The sequence below is a fragment of the Pagrus major genome, chromosome 18 (assembly GCF_040436345.1).
Source record: "Pagrus major chromosome 18, Pma_NU_1.0".
Taxonomy (NCBI): domain Eukaryota; kingdom Metazoa; phylum Chordata; class Actinopteri; order Spariformes; family Sparidae; genus Pagrus; species Pagrus major.
Genome location: NC_133232.1, coordinates 7968871 through 7988371, shown reverse-complemented (window position 1 = coordinate 7988371; position 19501 = coordinate 7968871). Strand labels below are relative to the sequence as shown.

At 40.9% G+C, this 19501-nt stretch overlaps 1 protein-coding gene across 1 annotated transcript in view; it reads left to right on the top strand.

Annotated features, from left to right (window-relative positions):
• The window catches only part of fat2 (FAT atypical cadherin 2), a 105983-nt gene that overhangs the window by 13479 nt on the left and 73003 nt on the right, over positions 1-19501 (top strand). Inside the window, exons 3-7 of the mRNA XM_073487361.1 lie at positions 2135-2193; positions 2627-2938; positions 5744-5951; positions 17224-17363; positions 19414-19476. Of these exons, the coding sequence (XP_073343462.1) occupies positions 2135-2193; positions 2627-2938; positions 5744-5951; positions 17224-17363; positions 19414-19476 (782 nt within the window). The remainder of the gene's footprint in view (positions 1-2134; positions 2194-2626; positions 2939-5743; positions 5952-17223; positions 17364-19413; positions 19477-19501) is intronic.

Here is a 19501-nt window from a genome sequence, read left to right as displayed (position 1 = left end):
TTTCACCAGTTTTTTTTCTTCGGTAGATTTTAAGAAAATCCATCTACTGATTTTTTTAATTCAAGACCAAAAAATAATTGTGAATATTATTGTGATGCCAAATATGTGATCGTTTTCCATACCAGTACCAGTGACTAGTATACAATACAATGAGAGTTCCATCCTTGTCAAAAGACCACCAAACCTAATGATGAATTTGTCAACTTATCTAATAAAGCCTCTTCAGTTTACATTTGACAGGGTCCAAAACAAGAGCAGAACACACAAAGCAACAATAAACATTGCATTTATTTTTTGTGGGTCAAAAGTGTCTCAGTGTACTTCTGAGTGTCCCCATCAGGTCACAGGTCTGAAGTAGAGGGTGATGCGTGTTAAGTGGCTATTCACCACTTAGAGTCCAGACACATCAAACCAACATCAAAGAACTAGCAGCTACAAAGGCTGAGTGTCACTTCATGTCGCCTGTGTCTTGGCCAAAAAGCTGCACTTGAACGTACTGCAAAGACTGCAGCCAACAGCCAACTAGCTTGTACGCTCCGGCCTGCATACCTCTCCATACCACCAGGGGGTGGTAGTCTGTATTCGTCATCGACAAAAGGAAACCGGAAGACTCTGCAATGCTGCTATACAAACCGTGGATGCCCCTTTGCTAATATAGTTTCCTCTAATCAAGAATATGTCTAATAAAAGGTTGCAGACAGCACAGGTGAAAGAGCAGAGGCAAAAAATAAAGTATGTAAAATAAATAAATAAAATAAATCATGGATACTACAGTGATAGGCTCAAGGGGTTTTCCCTTTCTTTTTCTGTTTCTCTTCTTGTGCATTGATTGGCATAGCTGTATGGCTCTAAGTCGGCCAAAAATCCACTGACAAGGGCCAGTTCCAAATATGCAAACACGCTGCGACAACTAGGCCCACAGATGCACACCAATGGCCCCGACACTAGCTGACAGCCAGCATTTGGCCTGGTGTGTCAGGGCCCTTTCCCATCCAACTCCAGTGACGGAGTAAAAACAATTTCCTGTTCCTGCAACCAACCAGCAGCCAGACAGAGAGAATGATAACTAGACAATAATGACTGGCATTTTGTTAAAAAAAGAAAAAAAAAAGCCTGTATAAAAAACCCTGCATATTTATATATAAAATTTGATTTTTTTGTTATTACCTACAGTATATATATGTTTCCCATCACACCTGCTCCCCTTGACTTGATTTCCTGTGCTGCCCCAGTCTCGTGATGATTAGTGATATCAACTCCTGTCCCGCGGGAAACCCACAGGGATCCTGAAAAACCATCCGCCTCTCATCCAAAGTGAAGAAAAAGTTGAGGTTTTGCAACAGACTCCCAACAAACAGCTCTACAGCAGCCAAAAGTGTCTGAATAACCTGTTGAGCCACATTGCTTATGTCTGTATCAGACACAAACACACTGTTGGAGATACAGACAGACACGCTGATTCACCAAACTGTCTGATATGTGTCGGTCTCTGATTGGCTCTTCAGCCTGGTGATTCACAGATTTAACCGATTCAGAATGATTTAATCCAGTTGATGCAAAGCCAAATTCTTTTTTGTCAGACCAAGGTCCTTTTATCATTATCAAAATTATATTTTTAATGTTTTTGTATATTTCTTTTATTTTTCAGTGCTTTCGCAAAAAAAGATATGACATCAATTTACGTAAAACATATCCTGATAAGACTCTTAATCAGGATAAAATCATTTGCCAAGTTTTCGTGTTGAACTGTTGAGAACAGGTGAACTTTTCTCAACATAAAAAAAACAGACATACACACATGTACTGTACACACACAGGAGGGTCTTCTTTAAGGTAACAAACACACAGAGATGTACGAGCAACAACAGCAGAAACAACATCCATAAACCAAAATGTGTTTGCTTAGGTGCAGTCAGCTCTGTTACTGCTCTACAAACACACACACACACACACACACACACCTACAATAACAGTAGCAGTAGCTCTCCTAACTGTTTGTGTTTGTTTGTTTAGGTGTAATTAGCACTCTCACTTCCCGAGACTCTCACACACAATAACAGCATTGATTCTTTCCCTCCCTCTCTCTTTCTATGTGTGTGTGTGTGTGTGCGTGTGCGTGCATGCGTGTGCACAGGTGTTATCAGCACTCTGTCAGCATTGGATCGGGAGGATAAACCAGAACACAGTGTTGAGGTGAGACTCTTAAAAAAAACCTTTTCACTTCCCTTTGGACGATGCTGAAACAAGGAAAAACAAATCCGGCTGTTTTGTGGTGCATCAGTGGTTCAGAGTATCAATAAATCCATAACAATATATGTTCTGGCTGTTGGGGGGGAAACTCTTATGTGTTATACGCACTGTTGGATGTGTTATACAACGTAGGTGGGAGTTACAGTTGGTCTCTTACAGGCAATGAAAGGTCAATGTCTTCAATTTGCTGTCCAAAAACTAAATCATTTTTATTAATTGTAACATATGACAAAGAAAAACGACAAATCATCACATTTGAAAGGCTGAAACCAGATAATATTTTACATTTTTGCTTAAAATTGACTGAAATGTTTATTTGATTTTTGAAATAGTTATGATTTTAATGATATTAACCCTCTGTCTTCTTCATTCCCAGGTAATCGTTTCAGATAACGGTTCTCCGTCTTTGCGTTCCACCGCCACTGTCGTGATCAGAGTCCTAGATGCCAACGACAACCGACCGAAGTTCACAGACAAACTTTTCCACGTGAAACTGCCTGAACAGCGCCAGCAAGCTGGTAAACAGGAAGTCTGCAGGATGGTCGCCCGTGACGATGATGAAGGCTCAAACGCCGTTGTTACGTACAAGCTCCAAGACAACAACGATGAGCGTTTTGAGGTGGACTCAGCGACAGGTGTGGTGACGTCACATGGTGATTTCTGGCCTGGAAACTACAGTATTCTCACGGTAGGTGTTCAGAAGTCAGAATTCTTGTTAATACGATTTGAAATGCTCATGTAGAGTTGTGTGACAGTGAAGCAAAAACATGCCTCCTGTCTTTCAGCACGAGTGATAATGAGCTTGTATTTCAACACGCTGCAGGTAAATACTTTCTCTAAAGGGCTGTGCTTCATTTGCGCGTCTCTGTAGAAGGTGTGGAGCCTTTAAAGTCTCGTCCGAGGCCACCAGCTCTGCTGAAGAGATCAAATTACCCGTGCTTAATACTCTGAAAGGCACTTCACTAACACCTGCTCTGAAACCAATGATTGTTCAGTCCTTGTCATCGCTGTGCATTATGGAAGGCAGAGAGGTTAATCAGCGGAAGAAAAGCTCTGTAGGATTTCAAAAACATGAAAAACCTATTATTCCTCTGTCGCTGACATGTCGTTAAGAGTTTGCTTCTCTTGATGTTGAACAACTTTACAGATGATTAATGGTTAAGGCTGCTGTTATTCTGTTTTTCTTAATGTCAGTATACACTAAATATGCATGTCATTTTTGAAAAACGGCTAAAAGGTGGGTCATCCTCGTCCCCGGCTCAACAAGCAAGCTAGAGAGTGAATGAAGAGAGGGACCAGTGTTTAGCGAGAACTAAGCTGCAAATCAGAAATAAAATAAAAAAATTTCTAGTTGTTTCACAGCGGTCTAAAGCACAAATAGACATGCCCACATCTCTTGACAACACTCCAGAGTTTGTTTAAATGCAGTTAATGTGCACACTTCATCTTGTCCACTGTTTTGGCTCTCTGCTCTGTGTGTTTTTGCGTATCGCGCAGACCCGCCCTCAGACATAACAAACTGAGAGCAGAGGAGAGAGATGGAGACAGTGAAGTAAAAAAAATTGTACCAACTAGGGATGGCTCGATACAACTTTTTCATGTCCGATACCGATATTGCAACTTAGAGTATCTGCTGATACCGATATCAATCCGATACCGTCTTTTCTCCTGTTCATGTTAATAATACATATCATTTGTATAGACGTACTTTGCTTAATATGGACATCTAAAAACACCATTTCAAACTGTGCAACAAATATTCTGCTCCTCTAAAGGAAGAAATAAAATCCAGGGTTTCCCCCAGAAAACTTGTTAAGCCCGGTGGTAGGGTGGCCCACCAGCAGCCAACCGGTGCCCAAGCGTGTTTTTTTGTGTCAGGGGCCTGACCCTGACCATTGACTGATGGCAGGGCCCTATAGGTAACAGATTCATTAATGGAGTAGTAGAATTTAGAAGGAGTGATTCCATAAAGCTTTAAGATCAATGTTAAAAGTCGACTGGAAATTTTAAAATATTATCATTATCATGTGTTATTATAAGACATTTATGTAACACCAGGTCTTACAGATTGCACTCTTGAAATGCTGTTCAACCAACCACAAAAATAAATAAATAATAAAAATACTATTTAGATAAATAATATCAACTGTCTGCACTAAAAACTAAAAAACAACTGCCTGGTGTCTCCAGAGATTTTTATTTTTTTCCTCAGATATTTTTATAATCTGGAGTCACGTAAACATGACCACGCGTCTTTTTCCGGTCAGTCGTCATGGAAACGTGACAATCACGGATCTACCAAAGATGTAATCTACTGTTTGGACCAGAGAAAACTAACGTGTGTAAACGCGAACCGTACGAGCTGAAACATGAAACACTGGGTCATTGTCACATGTGGTGAAAGCACCTCGGCTCACAGAAGTCCGGAGCTCTGACGCTGCAGGGGACGACGTGCTAACAGCTAACAGCTACTAGCCGCTGCAGCAGCTGGCTGGCGCGTTATGCGCGACGAAGTAGTGACGAAGTAAGACCTGGCGGCCCGCCAGGTCTTATAATACACTGGGGGAAACCCTGCTTGTGGCAAAGTAATTCCACACAGCTGACATGATAAAATCGCTAGGCTGTCACTCACGACGTTCTGTTTACACATGCTGCAGCGGCTGCATCTCTGTTTACGGCAGGCCGCGCAACAGCACGTCGCACGTAGCGCAACTGCTGTTGCTGAGGCGATAGTGTCTTACGGCATGTCGCGGAAAGTGAAGTTGAGCATTTGGGCTTAGGTATCGGATCGGACGGGCTATAGTTGTTTTTTTCGATGGTCATCCTGAAATTTTGACCAATATCGGACCGATACCGATCCTGAGTATCGTATCGAGCCACCCCTAGTACCAACCCCTGTTTCTGGCTGGAGCGTCTCTGCAGGTACAGACACAGCCATGCACTTTTAATGGGTCATAAGTGATGATAGAGAGGGCTTGCTTTTGTATGAGTTATTACATTGTTTTTTGGAAAATCCTGTATAGTATAGCTTTTAAGAAACTCTTGTGTTTTCTCACAGGTTTCTGTTAATTATGCTGTTACCAGAACCAGCAGCAGAAAACACAGTTTTTATATATGTATAGTAACAAAACTAGCTATAGACCATTTTAAACTACTGATCTTCTTTTGAAACACTTGTGCTCTTTGGTGGAAAAAAAACAATAGAAAAATAAATACTTAAATACTTAATACTTAATAAAAAAGAAAAACCTGTTTGTGCAGCTGTTTAATGTTACATTTACATTTTCATTCAGCTTACCACTCTGACGTCGCCCTAGTTTATCATGACAACACTCAGGGGTTTCCATGAGATCAAGTTTAAAATAATTTGAGTCCTAAGAGGCATTATTTTAACCAGTGAGGTAGGCGGAGCCAGACTGAGTATTGTCTAATAGTTCTATTTTGAGTAAAACGCTCATTAAAATGTTAATTTAATTTCTATGTTAATTTCCAGATTAAAGCCACAGACCAGGGCAGCCCCTCACGCTCATCCACGGCGAGACTCGACATCGAGTGGATCAAGCTCCCACCACCCTCTGCTGAGCCAATCACGTTCGACGAGCCCCACTTCACCTTTGCCATCCTCGAAACGGAGCCTGTCACTCACATGGTGGGCATCATCATGACGGAGACGCATCGGCAGAGGTGGTTCGATATCACAGGTGAGGGGAAATGAACACACACGTCCAACCACACACACACTTTGCGTCTGCAGTCTGGTATTGAGTTGAGTATTGATTGGAGGCTGTTTGCTGTGCAGGTGAGGTCAGGAAAACAGAATAAACTTCAAGTTCTGATGAAAAACAAGCATCGCACAAATGAGGGTAATGATCTCCAAAGGAAGACAGAGGATAGATATTAACCATTAATATTTATTTCCACAATATACTAGGAGATATTTGACAAGAGAGGGCAGGAAAAGTGCCTGAAATCAGACCTCAGTGATCATTGTGTAATGACTTCTCATAACTCACAGAGTGGCTGCTTCTGCCTGCAGCGAACAGCAAAAAATATTAGGAAATAATACCTGACATTCACCATATTGCCACTTATGCCGAAGTGCTGACTTGTCGACTGCTGGCTCGCACCGCAGAATATAAACAGGTTGCGACCATCATCCATCCTTATGAGCCCCCAAATAAACAGGAGACAAGTTATTTTCTAAAGGTCAGCAAAGTCCTGTAACACTGAATGATACTGTAGCAGAGCCAGGCGGCAACAACCAATATGAGAGCGAGTAAGAGGAACAATATTTACTCTGTGATATTTTTACTATTACTTATCAATCTGTGAGTTTCACTGTTTACAAGAGTTGTGTTGTGATAAAGTGCTGCAATGTATTTCTTTTATTAAGCTCTCTCTCTGGCCCAAAAAAAGTTAAGAGGAAGCTTCTTTTTTTGTGTGTAGTGTTCAGAATGTGTTATTTTCTTGTTCCCCAAGAAAGTTCCACCCAGTCGGTGGTGATTGGCTAGTACTCGTTGCCTGATGGTAGCTGTGAGCATCCTGGCCTTGTGCTATGAGTGAAGATAAGGGTAGTTGAGACGAGTTTAGAGAAGAGATTGTGGTGGATGAATGTGTTTAACAATGGACTTGAATTTACCAAAAGTCAATTTTATGTAATTTTTTTCAGTTTTCAGTTTGGTTAGGTTTAGAACTACTTGGTCAGGTTTAGGAAGAGATCACGATTTGGGTTAAAATAAACCCTTTCACAATGTTTTCCATGTAGGGCTGTCACAGTATCGGTTTTCACTACAAGATTATAATGGCCAAACGAATTCAGAATAAAGATATTATTGCATTATCCATAGGAATGTGAAAAAAAAATGCTAGTGATCATATCCTATATTTGTTTTATGTGTTTTTTTTCTCTTTATTGACAAATAAATTACCCTCAAAATATGATTGTAGGGAGATGGAGATAAAATATGCCATAACTGTGAAAAAAGTGTACAAAATTACATTTATAAATTACACTATTACTACTGAACAGACAACCAGATGAATGCTTGCAAAAATGCAAACAACCTAACGTCTTTTACTGGATTATTCGCACGATATTATTGTATGCAGGATATACATTTTTTTTAATATCATGATTATTGTGAATATTGCAATGTTATATAAAAACACCAGTTTTTTTTCACGTCAGAAAGCCTTTCTGGCAGTTAAAAGGATGATTCACGGCAAAGAGTACTTGCCAATTGCAGCACAATAGGTTGGGACTAGATGTACCTGTCCTGGGAAAAGAAATATTACAATTGGAACAGCTCACTTTCTGTTTGTAATCAGGCTTTTTGTGTTTGTTGGCAAAGTCTGCTGTTCCCTTTAAGGTAAAATGATACCAGCCAGCTGACACTTAACACAGCCTGGAGGATTCAGCTTTTTTTTTTTTTTTAAACAACCTGAGAGACAAAAAAAACTAAACTTCAGGTACCTCTCACCCAGCATTTCATCTGGGCAACTCTCATATCCTGTTGCTGAAGCTAAAAAAAACAAAGAAAAGACATTAAAACACAAACAAAGGTGACCAGTGAAGGCAGAAAGTGAGAGGGGTGTGAGCGGCTCTGAAGATGTGTTTTGAAGTGGTTTTGAAGTTTTCTGTTTGAAAGGTAACTGAGGTTCGGATCGGATCGTTTAATCCGTAGAAAAGACACTTTGTGGACAAATCACCACAGTCACAATGGTTTTTGACCTGCCTGAGGGGGAATGTAAGACTTAGTAGGGTGTAACTGTGGCTTTGACTGACCTTGTTCACCTTGGATAACACACCTAACACAGTCTGCATGCACACACGTTTATGAACACACAAAGACAAAACCATGAAGTGTAAGCAGTCATGAAATTAGGTTTTATGATTATTTCTACTTAATCTCCATTTGACTTGTGTTCTATTCCTTGACATTTGTGCTGCAGTAATTCCACAGTATTTGCAGAAATTTTTGATGTTTTACAGACTATATAAATGGATCGACTAAACAAAATAAATGCAAACAAAAGAAAACCACAGAAGCAAAAGTGGTTCTAGAGTTGATGGATGAATCGAGAGAAAAAAAGTGGGAGCAGGAGAGGAAAAAAAGGTCTTGGTGTCAGCGGTATCAGCAGGATGTTTTCTCTCTGTGAGGATAAATCAGCAGCGCTCCTCCTCTCATCACTTGCCAGATCCCCACAGGAGGGACGATGGCCATTCCTCCTCTTCTTGCTCTCCACTTCTCAGCCTCCTTTCTCCTTTTCCCTCCACTGCGGCTTCTTTTGGGCCTGAACATTATGTGAAGGACGGTCACAGAGAGCTTTCTGAAAAATAAAAAGCGTAACAACATTTTTAGTTGAAGTGGAAATCAGCTCTGTGAATGCGGAGGTGTCGATGTCTCGTTTCCCTTTGAGAGCCTCCCAGGAAAACACATCAGTGTTTGCCAGGCTGTTTCCTGCCAGGCGGGGCGGCATGTGCAGAGAAAGGCCGAGGGTCCTCCTGTTCAGTTTGCTGTGCCAAGTTTCGATCCGTGCCAGAACTCAAAGGAACACAACAGACACTCTCTGCATCCCTGAGGGGACAATCAGTTGTCTCAGAGCTGCTGACGCTGAGTGTTACGTCTTTTGACATTCATGTGTTACGTTTAATCACGAAGCAGTCCTGATCATCAGGAGACAGGTCATATGTTGTCCCATCAAGTACACACGTTATGTAAAATAAAGTTTTGTAAATTATTAAAGCATGAAAAAACCTAGCTTTTTTTCCAAGGAAAACTTTCCACAGAAGAAATTTAAATGTTCATTGGGATACTACATGTGCTCATGTGGGATTTGCTTTTTTTAACATTAGAATTTCCATCTGTGAAAATAATCCTTACAAAAAAAGCACATATAAATGCAATATTTCACGTCAAGTCAAAACTTTCACATGTGATGTTGTGATTTCACATGTGAACCAAAGTTTTGCATGTGGAAATGATGTGTATCTTAAAATTCACAGGATCTAAAACTTGTATTTATGTTCACGTGTGAAGGCAATCATTTGAAAAGTTCCTTTACATGTGACTTGATTTATACACACGTAGAATGAAGTGTTGAGATTTGAAAAAAATAATCCATAAAATGTTCTCTGTTGTTCATCTGTGGAAAAGCAAACTACATGTTTTCAGTTCACATGGCTTTTTATAAGGGTCATTACCTTTTTATATACAGTATATATTTCAGTGTTTCCACTAGTTAATGATCATGGATCGCCAAATATACTTTGGCGGCAGTTAACATACCCAGGAGGCCCGCTCAAGTAAAGTCTGTATGCGGGAAACACCGTATTTATTTGTCAGGACTAACTGTTCTCGGTAATAACCAAACGGTGGTGACACATTTTAATTTGGTTACAATATAACATAATGATATAACAGCAAGTTATTCCACTTCTGATTTTATTCATAAACAGTAGCTCCTAGCTTTGCAGTGTATGTGCTTTGCAGCACAGTATAATGTAAAAGCGAAAAATGACCCCTTTTATTTATTTAATTATTCATCAATTTTACACGTTAGCCATTTTATAATGTTGCTGATTCCAGGTAGTTCTGACTAAGTCATACACAGGTGGCTATTTAACTTTATATAATATTTTATGAGATTATCTGTTTTGTATGAACTTTTTTAACTTCAAAGTAACCATGAACTGTATATTAAACGCACAACATGTAATTAAAACTTGTGGATTTCTCTGGGTTTGAGCATTGTAGAAAACATTCGGGATAATGTTAGTACACAACTCAACAAAACATATAACAAAGGTCTGTTGTTTTTACACACTTTAATGCAGAAGTCTTACATATTCTATTTCTAAATTTTGTGGCGTGAAATACAGTATTTCCTTACCGAAAAATAGCAGAGTAGAATTATTACGTCTCATCGGATTGAAACTGAAGTTAAAGTAGAAAATATGGACTCGGGTACAGTACTAGTTAAATAAATGTATTTGGCTACCTCCCACCTCAGCCTTGTTATCTATGTGTTCGCAGTAGTTTTGACAGCTCTGTGTTCAATCAGTTAGAGCTAAAATGTTTGTTTGTTTTTGGTAACTGTGCAGTGTTTTTCTCCCTGTGTGGTCTGTGAACACAACTCAGTTATTATCACTAATGGCCTGTCAACTGTCAGATCAACAATCTTCACTTCTCTGAAGAGAACATGATGAGACTGGAGCCTGGCCACGTTATTTAATTTCTACTCTATTTCTCCCCAGTTTGCCCCACAGTAGTGTATCAGTGACCCTCATCTCGGCATTGGTAGATGAGGGAATGTTGTTGTGTCACAGGACTCCTCTCCTGTGCAGATATGATCAGGTATTCATCGCCCCGCTTTACCTTCCTCCTCTCCAGCAGAGCCCAGATGCCTATCGAGCCTCTCTGGCCATGAGATAACTCAGGGAGACAAATGAAGACTTCCCTCGCTGTCAAAATAACTCAAAGACTCCTGTGAATCTGCACAAAAACAACTTGCTGCGTTTAGAGGCAAAGTGGAAACACAAACCCAGCGACAGGATATCAAAGTTCAGGCGAGGGCTCTGTTGTTTGTGGATGGATGCAGCGTCCCTCTGGCTTCGATGGGCTGTGATCTGTGTGCTGGAGCGGGTCCCAGCTGGGTGTGATGTGGTCAGAATGAGGGTTAGCACCTGCAGGTCCGAGGCCGTGAACCTCTGCTGGTGGACGAGGTCTGTCCCCTGCAGCGGGGGAGGGTTGAGCATCTGCTCGGAGCGGATGAGTTCAGCCTCTCTAGGTCTAATTCCAGCAGTGTGTCCTGATGGTTTTTCATAGCAATACAATGAGAATGAAAAACTCCTTGCATAAAAAAAATATTATTTCCCCTCCATTTAAGGATTGAGTAACCATTTAATGAAATAGTTCATTTTGAAAATTTGCTTATTCGTCTTATTTTCAAGAGTTAGCTGAGGTGAGCAATACCACTTTTATGCCTGAGAAACAGTTCAGCTGGCTTCATTCAAAGGGAGCAAAGTCTGCCTACAAGCACTTCTTAGGCTCTGTGGAGCTTCTGTGTTGTCCTGGAAGCTGGTCATTAGTTTAGAAATGGAGTCTGCTAACATAAACTAATATTAGCTCCTGTTACTCTCTGTCTAGCAGCATTAAACAACTTAAATAAATCGCTCACAGGCTTGTATAGGCAACCAAGAGAGACAGGGAAGCTCTCATTTATCACTTGTTGTAACAACCCGCTCAGAAATGGCCAATAAAAAAGTGAATAATACACATAAATTGCTACAATTTGAAAGAGCCCCTTTATAGTTCCTGTGAAACAGCCAGTGCTTCTAGCTTTGGCATAGTAACATGTTTCCTGTAGAAACAGGCAGCTAAGGAGGGACCTGTTGCAGATACTGATTGGCATTGCAGTAGCCAATAGTGCTAAATGTACATTACGTTCCTCGTCTTAGAGCGACCGGTCCGCTCACTCTGCCCAGATTTAGCAGCTCCCAGTGAATATAGGCAAAACAACAAAGTATCCAAGAGGATGGAGGCCAGTTTGATGATAGGGAATACAGTATTGAGGCGGGTTTCTTGCTGGGTTTGACTCCTGGCACCCCAGGGCTGAGTCAGCAAGTAGGACCGCTAACGTCAGCTCCATAGCGATCACTTTAGTGAAAAAGCTACCGATTTAAGTAAACTCCAAAAATCACCACTGTACTGTAACTGGCCCCCGTCATTCTTGGACGCTGTGTACAGCCCCAGTCCAGAGGTGTTCATTGGGAGGCTGCCGGTTAGCAGTACTTAGCGGTTACTTTAGCAACAATCAGAATCAGAAATACTTGTCACCCCCGAGGGGAAAGTGGTAAATAAAGTATAAACAAGTAAAGCTATCTGTCCAGAGTTGAGGCAGAGCAGCTGGAGGACAAGAGAAAAGACTTCCTCCATAAAATATGATCCAGTTTCACCTAAAACAAAGTAAATACAGTAAAGCTCTGTTTTTCTACTGTAATCTCTGAGCTCCGTCACCCAGACACACTTCTTTTTATGCATCCATGGCAGTGTCATAAAATTTGGTTTCCCAGGAAATTACAACCCCACAAAAAACATTAAGAATACCCTACAAAATAACTTATACTGGAGTATAGATTAGACATTGAGCAAGATATATGTGATTAAAAACCACTTTGACTTAATGGAAATTTTAAGCTCACTAATTAGCATGGGATATCTTGTTTGTTTAACCTGTATGAAACTGTCACATTTAAGAACCTCACATGAATTATTAAATAAATTATTCTAAATGAATAATTTATAAACAATTAACGACCAACGTTCACACAGATTTAAGATTTATCAGCATTTTTCTTTGCTTTCTTTTATCTGGTCACCTGATGGTGATCACGTATTATATCTTTGTCTGAACTGTCACACCAGCCAAGGTCAGGATGGAAACTGTGTTATTGCGATGTGAGATTTCTGACAAAATGCTGCCTCATGAAAGACTAGCCTAACTTTTTGTAGTAATTCAGAGTTTGTGTCCATTCAGTGAAGTTTAACCATTTGTCACACTTGGTCGAAGTTTTTCTAACTGTATCCCGCAGCGGGGGTGAAGACAAAGAGTGTCAAAGGGAAGAACCAATCAATCTTCATATCTGACCCTCAGCAGTTGTCATGACCTCTGAACAGTGACTCAAAGAGTACAACTGCAGATCGAATTTGAGAAAATTATGTTCTCTCTGCAGTAACGTTGACCTGATTGTCTGTGTTCAGGGCAGTGAGGACGAGATGTGGCTGTTGATGCAGGTCAGGCACCTGGAGGTGAACCTGAGGCAGAACAGGTTGAGAAATTAAACCTTCTTGTATTATCCCTTGGAGCATTTAATGGAGGAAGTTGCAGTCGGAAAGGACATCTGTTTCATGGTCATTTCAACCTCACCTACTCAACTTGCCCTGAAGGGACTGTCTGAGTTTGACCCTTTGAGGATCTTGAGTGTGAGTCGATGATATTCAGTTCAGAAGGATCTTGTTCAGAATGCTTTGTATTCAATCATTTCATGTACTTTCATGTATTTCGTGTATTCATGTATAAAAAGGATGAACAATTATTCATACAAGTCAGCTTTATTTGTATTGCCCAGTATGATATAAAATGTCTCACTGGGTTTCACACAACAGTTACCACCCTGAGCTCCCGAAGGAAACAGTTGCGAACTTCCTCAAAAAGGCAATATAGCAATACTTGCTCATTATACCCTGCAATAGAAAAGTGTGATTAAACAAACAACTTGCTCCAAAAAATATTAAGTTTGTCCTGAGGGGAGCGCTAGAGGATGGGCCGTACCATTATTCAAACCTGAAGAAATGAAAAGAATTGATAAAGTGATTACTTGGTGCCCTTTAGATTTTGATATTTGTATGGAATTTGGCTCCATGTTGGGCTTGAGGAAAGGTCAGGGTGTCTCCTAAATCATTACGATTTATCATCTGAGGACTATGTGGCAAGTAGTTTCTTGAGATACCTTGCTCTGGAGTGAAGGGCAAAAGTGGGTTCAGAAAGCATCGTTGGTGCAACTTTGACCATGAGAATATTACTTCAGTCTGAGTTTATTCACCCAAAACGCCAATGGGCCAACTGTACGAAGGTGAGCTGTAAACTAGCTGGCAACAGAGCCATTTCTAGAGCTAAGGTTTTGTAGGTCACCAAAATCCATCTTGGTCCTGTATTACCTTTACCTTCCACCTTTGTGCTTTGGGTTACTTACAAAATAAGCATGCACTTTCACTTAGTGGACAGGTATTGCTGGATGGACTGCGTTGTTGTATTAAATAACATTTTATAAAACTTGTAAAACAAAAAATAATTGTCTTAATGGAGGTTATCAACTGGGGAAGTTTCATAGTGATATCTACCAGTTGAATTAGTGTCTTCGGAGGTTTTGTTGTTCATTGAATTCTTCCTCTCGACCTTGACCTCCCTCCTTTCTGCTCTGCAGACTTAACACGTCACATGCGTGGGCATGTGACGTGTTAAGCTACATACAAGCAAGTAGTGAAGTGGGAAAGTCAAGGATAGCCTGTGAAATGACTGATGGGCTCCAGGTCGCTCAACCCTGACCCAGATAAACATCTAGAAGATGGATGGAAGAATGGATAGATGGATCAAAATGTCAGTGAAATTCCTGCGTAGAAGATCCTTTTTCCTGTGTGCCATGATATTTGGCATGCACTATTTTTCTCCCAGTACCATGAGTAGAGGATATCTTTTGCATGGCTGGCCCCAGTGGGAATGCAACCTCCAACCTTGGCGGGTATGTCATATCTTCACGCAGATGATCAGTAAAGTGAAAAATTGCTTTTACAGTACATCCTCTCTCTCTGTGCGATGCTGTGTCTGATTCAGCCGTTTTCCTCTTCATGAGAGGCTTCCTGGCTGCTGATGTGCGTCTTACTGGAAGTCAATCCATGAGTTTGGAAATCTAAATCAGTTAAACAGACCTGTCAATGTGGCTGGTTAGCCTGCGGTGTTTCAGCTCGATCATTAAGGCGTAACTGACAGAAAAAGACCTTCGGATGACCCAATTATCTATCGATCAAGAACCAACAGAGAGAGTGAGCAGAGTGTGTGTGTTTGTGTTTGTGTAGGAGAGGGTAGAAGAAAGAAAAAAAGAACAAGAGGTAGAAAATGAGAGAAATATATGTAAATTAAAATGAAGTGGTGACAGAGTATAGCTTCAACCATCACTTATACTAATAGAAACATATGTAGAGGAATAAATGTGTGTTCATGTGTGTGTTTATCCCTTCGCAAGGTGGATATCTTAATAATAAACACCATCTGGCTGAGCAGGCATGAGGTTTACCTTCCTCATGTACATGCACACAGCCTGCTGAGAGAGAGAGAGAGAGAGAGAGAGAGAGAGAAACTGGGAGTGAGAGAAGGAAGACACGAAGCAAGAAAAATCAAAGAGATGGAGAAAAATCAGGGATGAGTGAAGGAAAGAAAGAGAAGGAAGCGAGGATAAAGGGGAAACAGATGGACAGAGTGAGTCAGTGTTACAGCAGATTTAAAACACAGTATGTGTCTCTGACAAAGGATATAAGAAAAACAATCATGCCTGTTATCAGTGAATAAACAGATAAAACAGGATAAAAGTGATACATTTAACAAAGTAAACCCACTTCTGAACACCTCAAGTTTTAACGTGATTACACAGCTCAGCATGCTGGGACTTTAGTCCAATCAGATCATCATTTAGTCATTTGTAAACAGCCTGTGTGTGCCAACTGAGGACTCTGATATTTGCCTACATCCAGGTCCCACTTACGTGAGTTCACCCATTACTGCTTGCATTTGAGACATTTTTGATGAGAATTTCATGAGTGAAGAAAATGTAACTCTACTGCGATTAATTGCGTAGTCGACTAAACTGACCACTAAAATGCAGCAGTCATGAATGCCCAACAATAAAGTAAACATATTAAATACATTTCCTATTAGAGCACCAGTGATTAAGTAACAAGTAAATATCAATATCTAAATATCAATTCATGTCCATTCTGAAGAATATTATTATTATACATTATATCCAAAAGAACATTGGCTGATACATTTTTGTCTGATTTATAAACTGTCATATATAGATGAGAGAAAGAGGTAGCACGAGCGCTAATGGTGTTCTGTCAAACCACCGGGCCTCATCAAAGAGAATACTTAAAAAAAAAAGAGAGGAAGACTTATGACCAAAAGACAAAATGGCATAAATGATCCTGACCCTGAAGAAGGCACAGGACAATACGTGCTGGTGTATTTTTTAATGTTTCTAGCCTGATGAAATAAAGGTCTTTTACATTTTTCAAACAACCCTGAGTGCCTGGACCTGGATCATTTATGCCATTTTTGCATTTGGTTATAAGTCTTCCTCTTTTAGAAATATTGCTCCTCCACAGGTGATGAAAATATAAGTCTGCTTCTTGAAATGTATAAACTGGCTCAGAATTTGCACCGAGTTTTTTTATTTTGATTGAAACAGTTCCAAAAACACACAGATAACAAAGATAAGATGAGAAGGAGTAAAGGAGAGAGCTGTTTGCTGGCTACTGACCTGACTCCTGTCGCCTTGCCAGAGCATCAAATATTCATAATTACATTTATTCATTAAGTCATTTATTGATCATTACATGTCTGCATCTTCTATCCTGACAGCAGGAGCCATCCAGGGTTAAACATCAACTCAGAATTTTCTTTTAAAACCAGATAGACACTCGGACAGAGAGGCAGACAGGTGAACAGACAGTACTGTTGCTGTTGGTCTGGGTATCTCAGTTGGTTTCTCAGCTCTATTTGTAAATATGAGACCATCAAAACATCCCGCTGTGATGGATGCATTCATATGAAGGAAAGAAAAATCTATTTTTCCTCTTTTTCTCTGTCTCTCTGTTTTTTGTTCAACTGTAATTTGATAATTCTAACAGGATGAGTTCATCACTAACACCAAAATACATTTCTACAAAAGTCAAATCTTCAGAGGTCAGTTTGGACAATTAAGCCAGATGAGATGAAGCATTGTTTGGCTTTAAAACTCTCCCTCAACATTGGCTCATAGTCTCTGACAAGTTTGATTCTGTAACAACATCAATAGTTATATTTGTAACAGGGAGGTTTTATTAATAATTCGCCAAAGTTGCTCCAGAATATGACTAGAGCTAAAGGAATCTGGGCCTTTCAAAGTTAGAAAGTGGCTCATTAATTATAGCGCCTCCCACAGGGAAATCACCGCCATTCTTCAGACTCTGGAGGTCAATGCCAAGATGCATCATCCCTGCAACCAGTCAAAATCAGACCTGCAGAGTCTGACACATCATCTGAGACATTACATCTGACAGATGGACATGGCCTGATTCATCACCCCACGTACTGTAGCAACAACACCTGATGGAACAAACCTCTCTTTTTTCTCTCTTATCCGTCTCTCTCTCTCAGGTGGCGATGAGGACAAGGACTTTGACATCCAGAGAAATACAGGAACCATCTCAATCGCCCGCCGGCTCGATGCTGCTCGACGCTCCAACTACAACATGACTGTTCGGGTCACCGATGGCCACCACACCGCCACCACACAGGTCAGGAACATGAAGCGACTTTCTTAAAAACATGTCCCATGTTTGAAACAAGTAAAGGACTTCTGGCTACTAACTGACTCAGGGAAGAAAAAAGGAAAGGAAAGAATTGTCTGACAATAGTTTTAATGAAGATTAAATCAATTAAGAATGTTAGAAAGTATACTTAAAGGAACTTGGGGCGGGATTTGTGAAAAAATAAACATGCATTTTAAGTTTTTTAATGCTAATGGGTGATGAAGCGTTCAAAACCAAAAAGAATGAGCCCACCCACGTATCTCTCCATTGCCTTGAACAGGCTGTGTGCTGCATAATGTACTGCAATTCGCGGTCCGAATTTCCCGCGCAGTCTTGCGGACGTGACGTCCGATGACGCTGAATGCGCGTCCTTGGATACGGGAAGAAGACAAGCGCGGTGGACCCAAACTACTGTTTGGGTAGTAATGGATTCTGCTACGGCCAGCAAACGACCCACCACCACACAAAGTCCACTAAAAAGTCATACTAAGAAGAAAACAAAGGTTTTATCAGCGGCATGTCGTGAGTCGAAACAAAATTACGACCAAAGCCGGGCTGGCACCCGAATACACATCGGATACGTGTTCGGCTCATGGAGGCAGCTTCAACTTGAATTGGGACTGAAAACAGATGCTGACATGGTTCATTTCCTAGTAACCAGGTAAGAAAACATTACAGGTCATGTTTAGAGCTTGATTTGAAAATCATATGAGATCACCGAGGACTTGGAGTGACCTAACGTGCAAAGTAGCGTTAGCTGCAAACATGTTACTGAGTCCACTGCTGTGTAACACTGACTGGTTACAGACTGTGCATTTTCCACGGTCCTTTAGTCTGAAACCGAATAGTTAAAAATATGGCCCTTTACATATATGGGACCGAAAGCTCAACCTGTTATCCGGGAGGTGACGTTAGCAGCTGGCTGTAGCCACAGGCTAACGGTTTGTTTGTGTCTGTGTAGTAACATTAGCCGCTAACACACAGCAATCCCGTATCAGAGACGATATTTCTGTCCCTCACTATGCCGTCTTTGCTTTCGCCTGTGCCTGTCAGACTGCATCAACCGTAACGGTAAATTGCCACGCTTGTGTGTCGCTACACACAGCGGGAGGCAACCGCCATTCCAACATACCGCCATTCCGACATTAGGCCCTAATTGTCGGAATGGCAACACTTCAACCTTTAATTAAACGTCCCATCATTCCGACATTTTTTGCCTTCTAAGGTCGGAATGGTGGTATTTATTTCTTTTTTAAACGTGTTGCCATTCAGACAAATATTTTAAAAGGGTTAGGGTTAGGGTTAGGGTTACGGGTTGCGGGTTAGGGTTACCCTTGTCGGAATGCCGGGACGAAACTTTGTCGGAATGGCGGGACGTTCGCATGTCGGAATAGTGATATGTCGGAATGGTGACATGTCTGAATAGTACAATGTCAGTATGTCGTAATGGCGGTCTGTCGGAATGGCAGCATGTAACCACACACAGCGAGCCGGCTTCCCGGCTGCTTCGTGTGTGTAGGGGATAAGGCATCAGCTGCACTGCTGTGAAGAGTTCACGCGCGTTCTTGCACCAGCTTGGCTGATGGCTGCAGTTACCCTAACGGTGTCACTATTGAGTCTTATTTCTTGATCCTGCCCCAAGTTCCTTTAAGTTAATTTTGTGAAACATATCTATGATGAGTACATAAAAAGTCAAATTAAAGCATATTCTCTTATTTTTAGTACTAAAAGCACACTTAAACAATCGTCTTTTTTTGTAAGGGTGTCCTTTGATTATAAATTACGAAGCCAAGCTACTAAAAAAGTTAAGAAAACATTAAGTCAACCTGCAAATCAACCCACTGAAACGCCTTTACCTACGTCCTTGTTTAAGTTTGAAAATCTCTGGTTCAGAATCTAATCTTAAGTCCTGCAGGCAGCAGCAGCTCAGGTGCTGCGTGTGAAGCAGTTCTGATGTGCCGCCTTCCATATTTGATGTTGTTCATGCTGAGCATCCATTTTCTGAAACCCTGTGTATTCCATCTCCGAACTGCAGGCCTACATCCGTGTGCTGGACATGAATGAGCATCGTCCAGTCTTCCTGAAGCCGCTGTACAAGGTAAGAGACGAGGAAGATCCCGTAG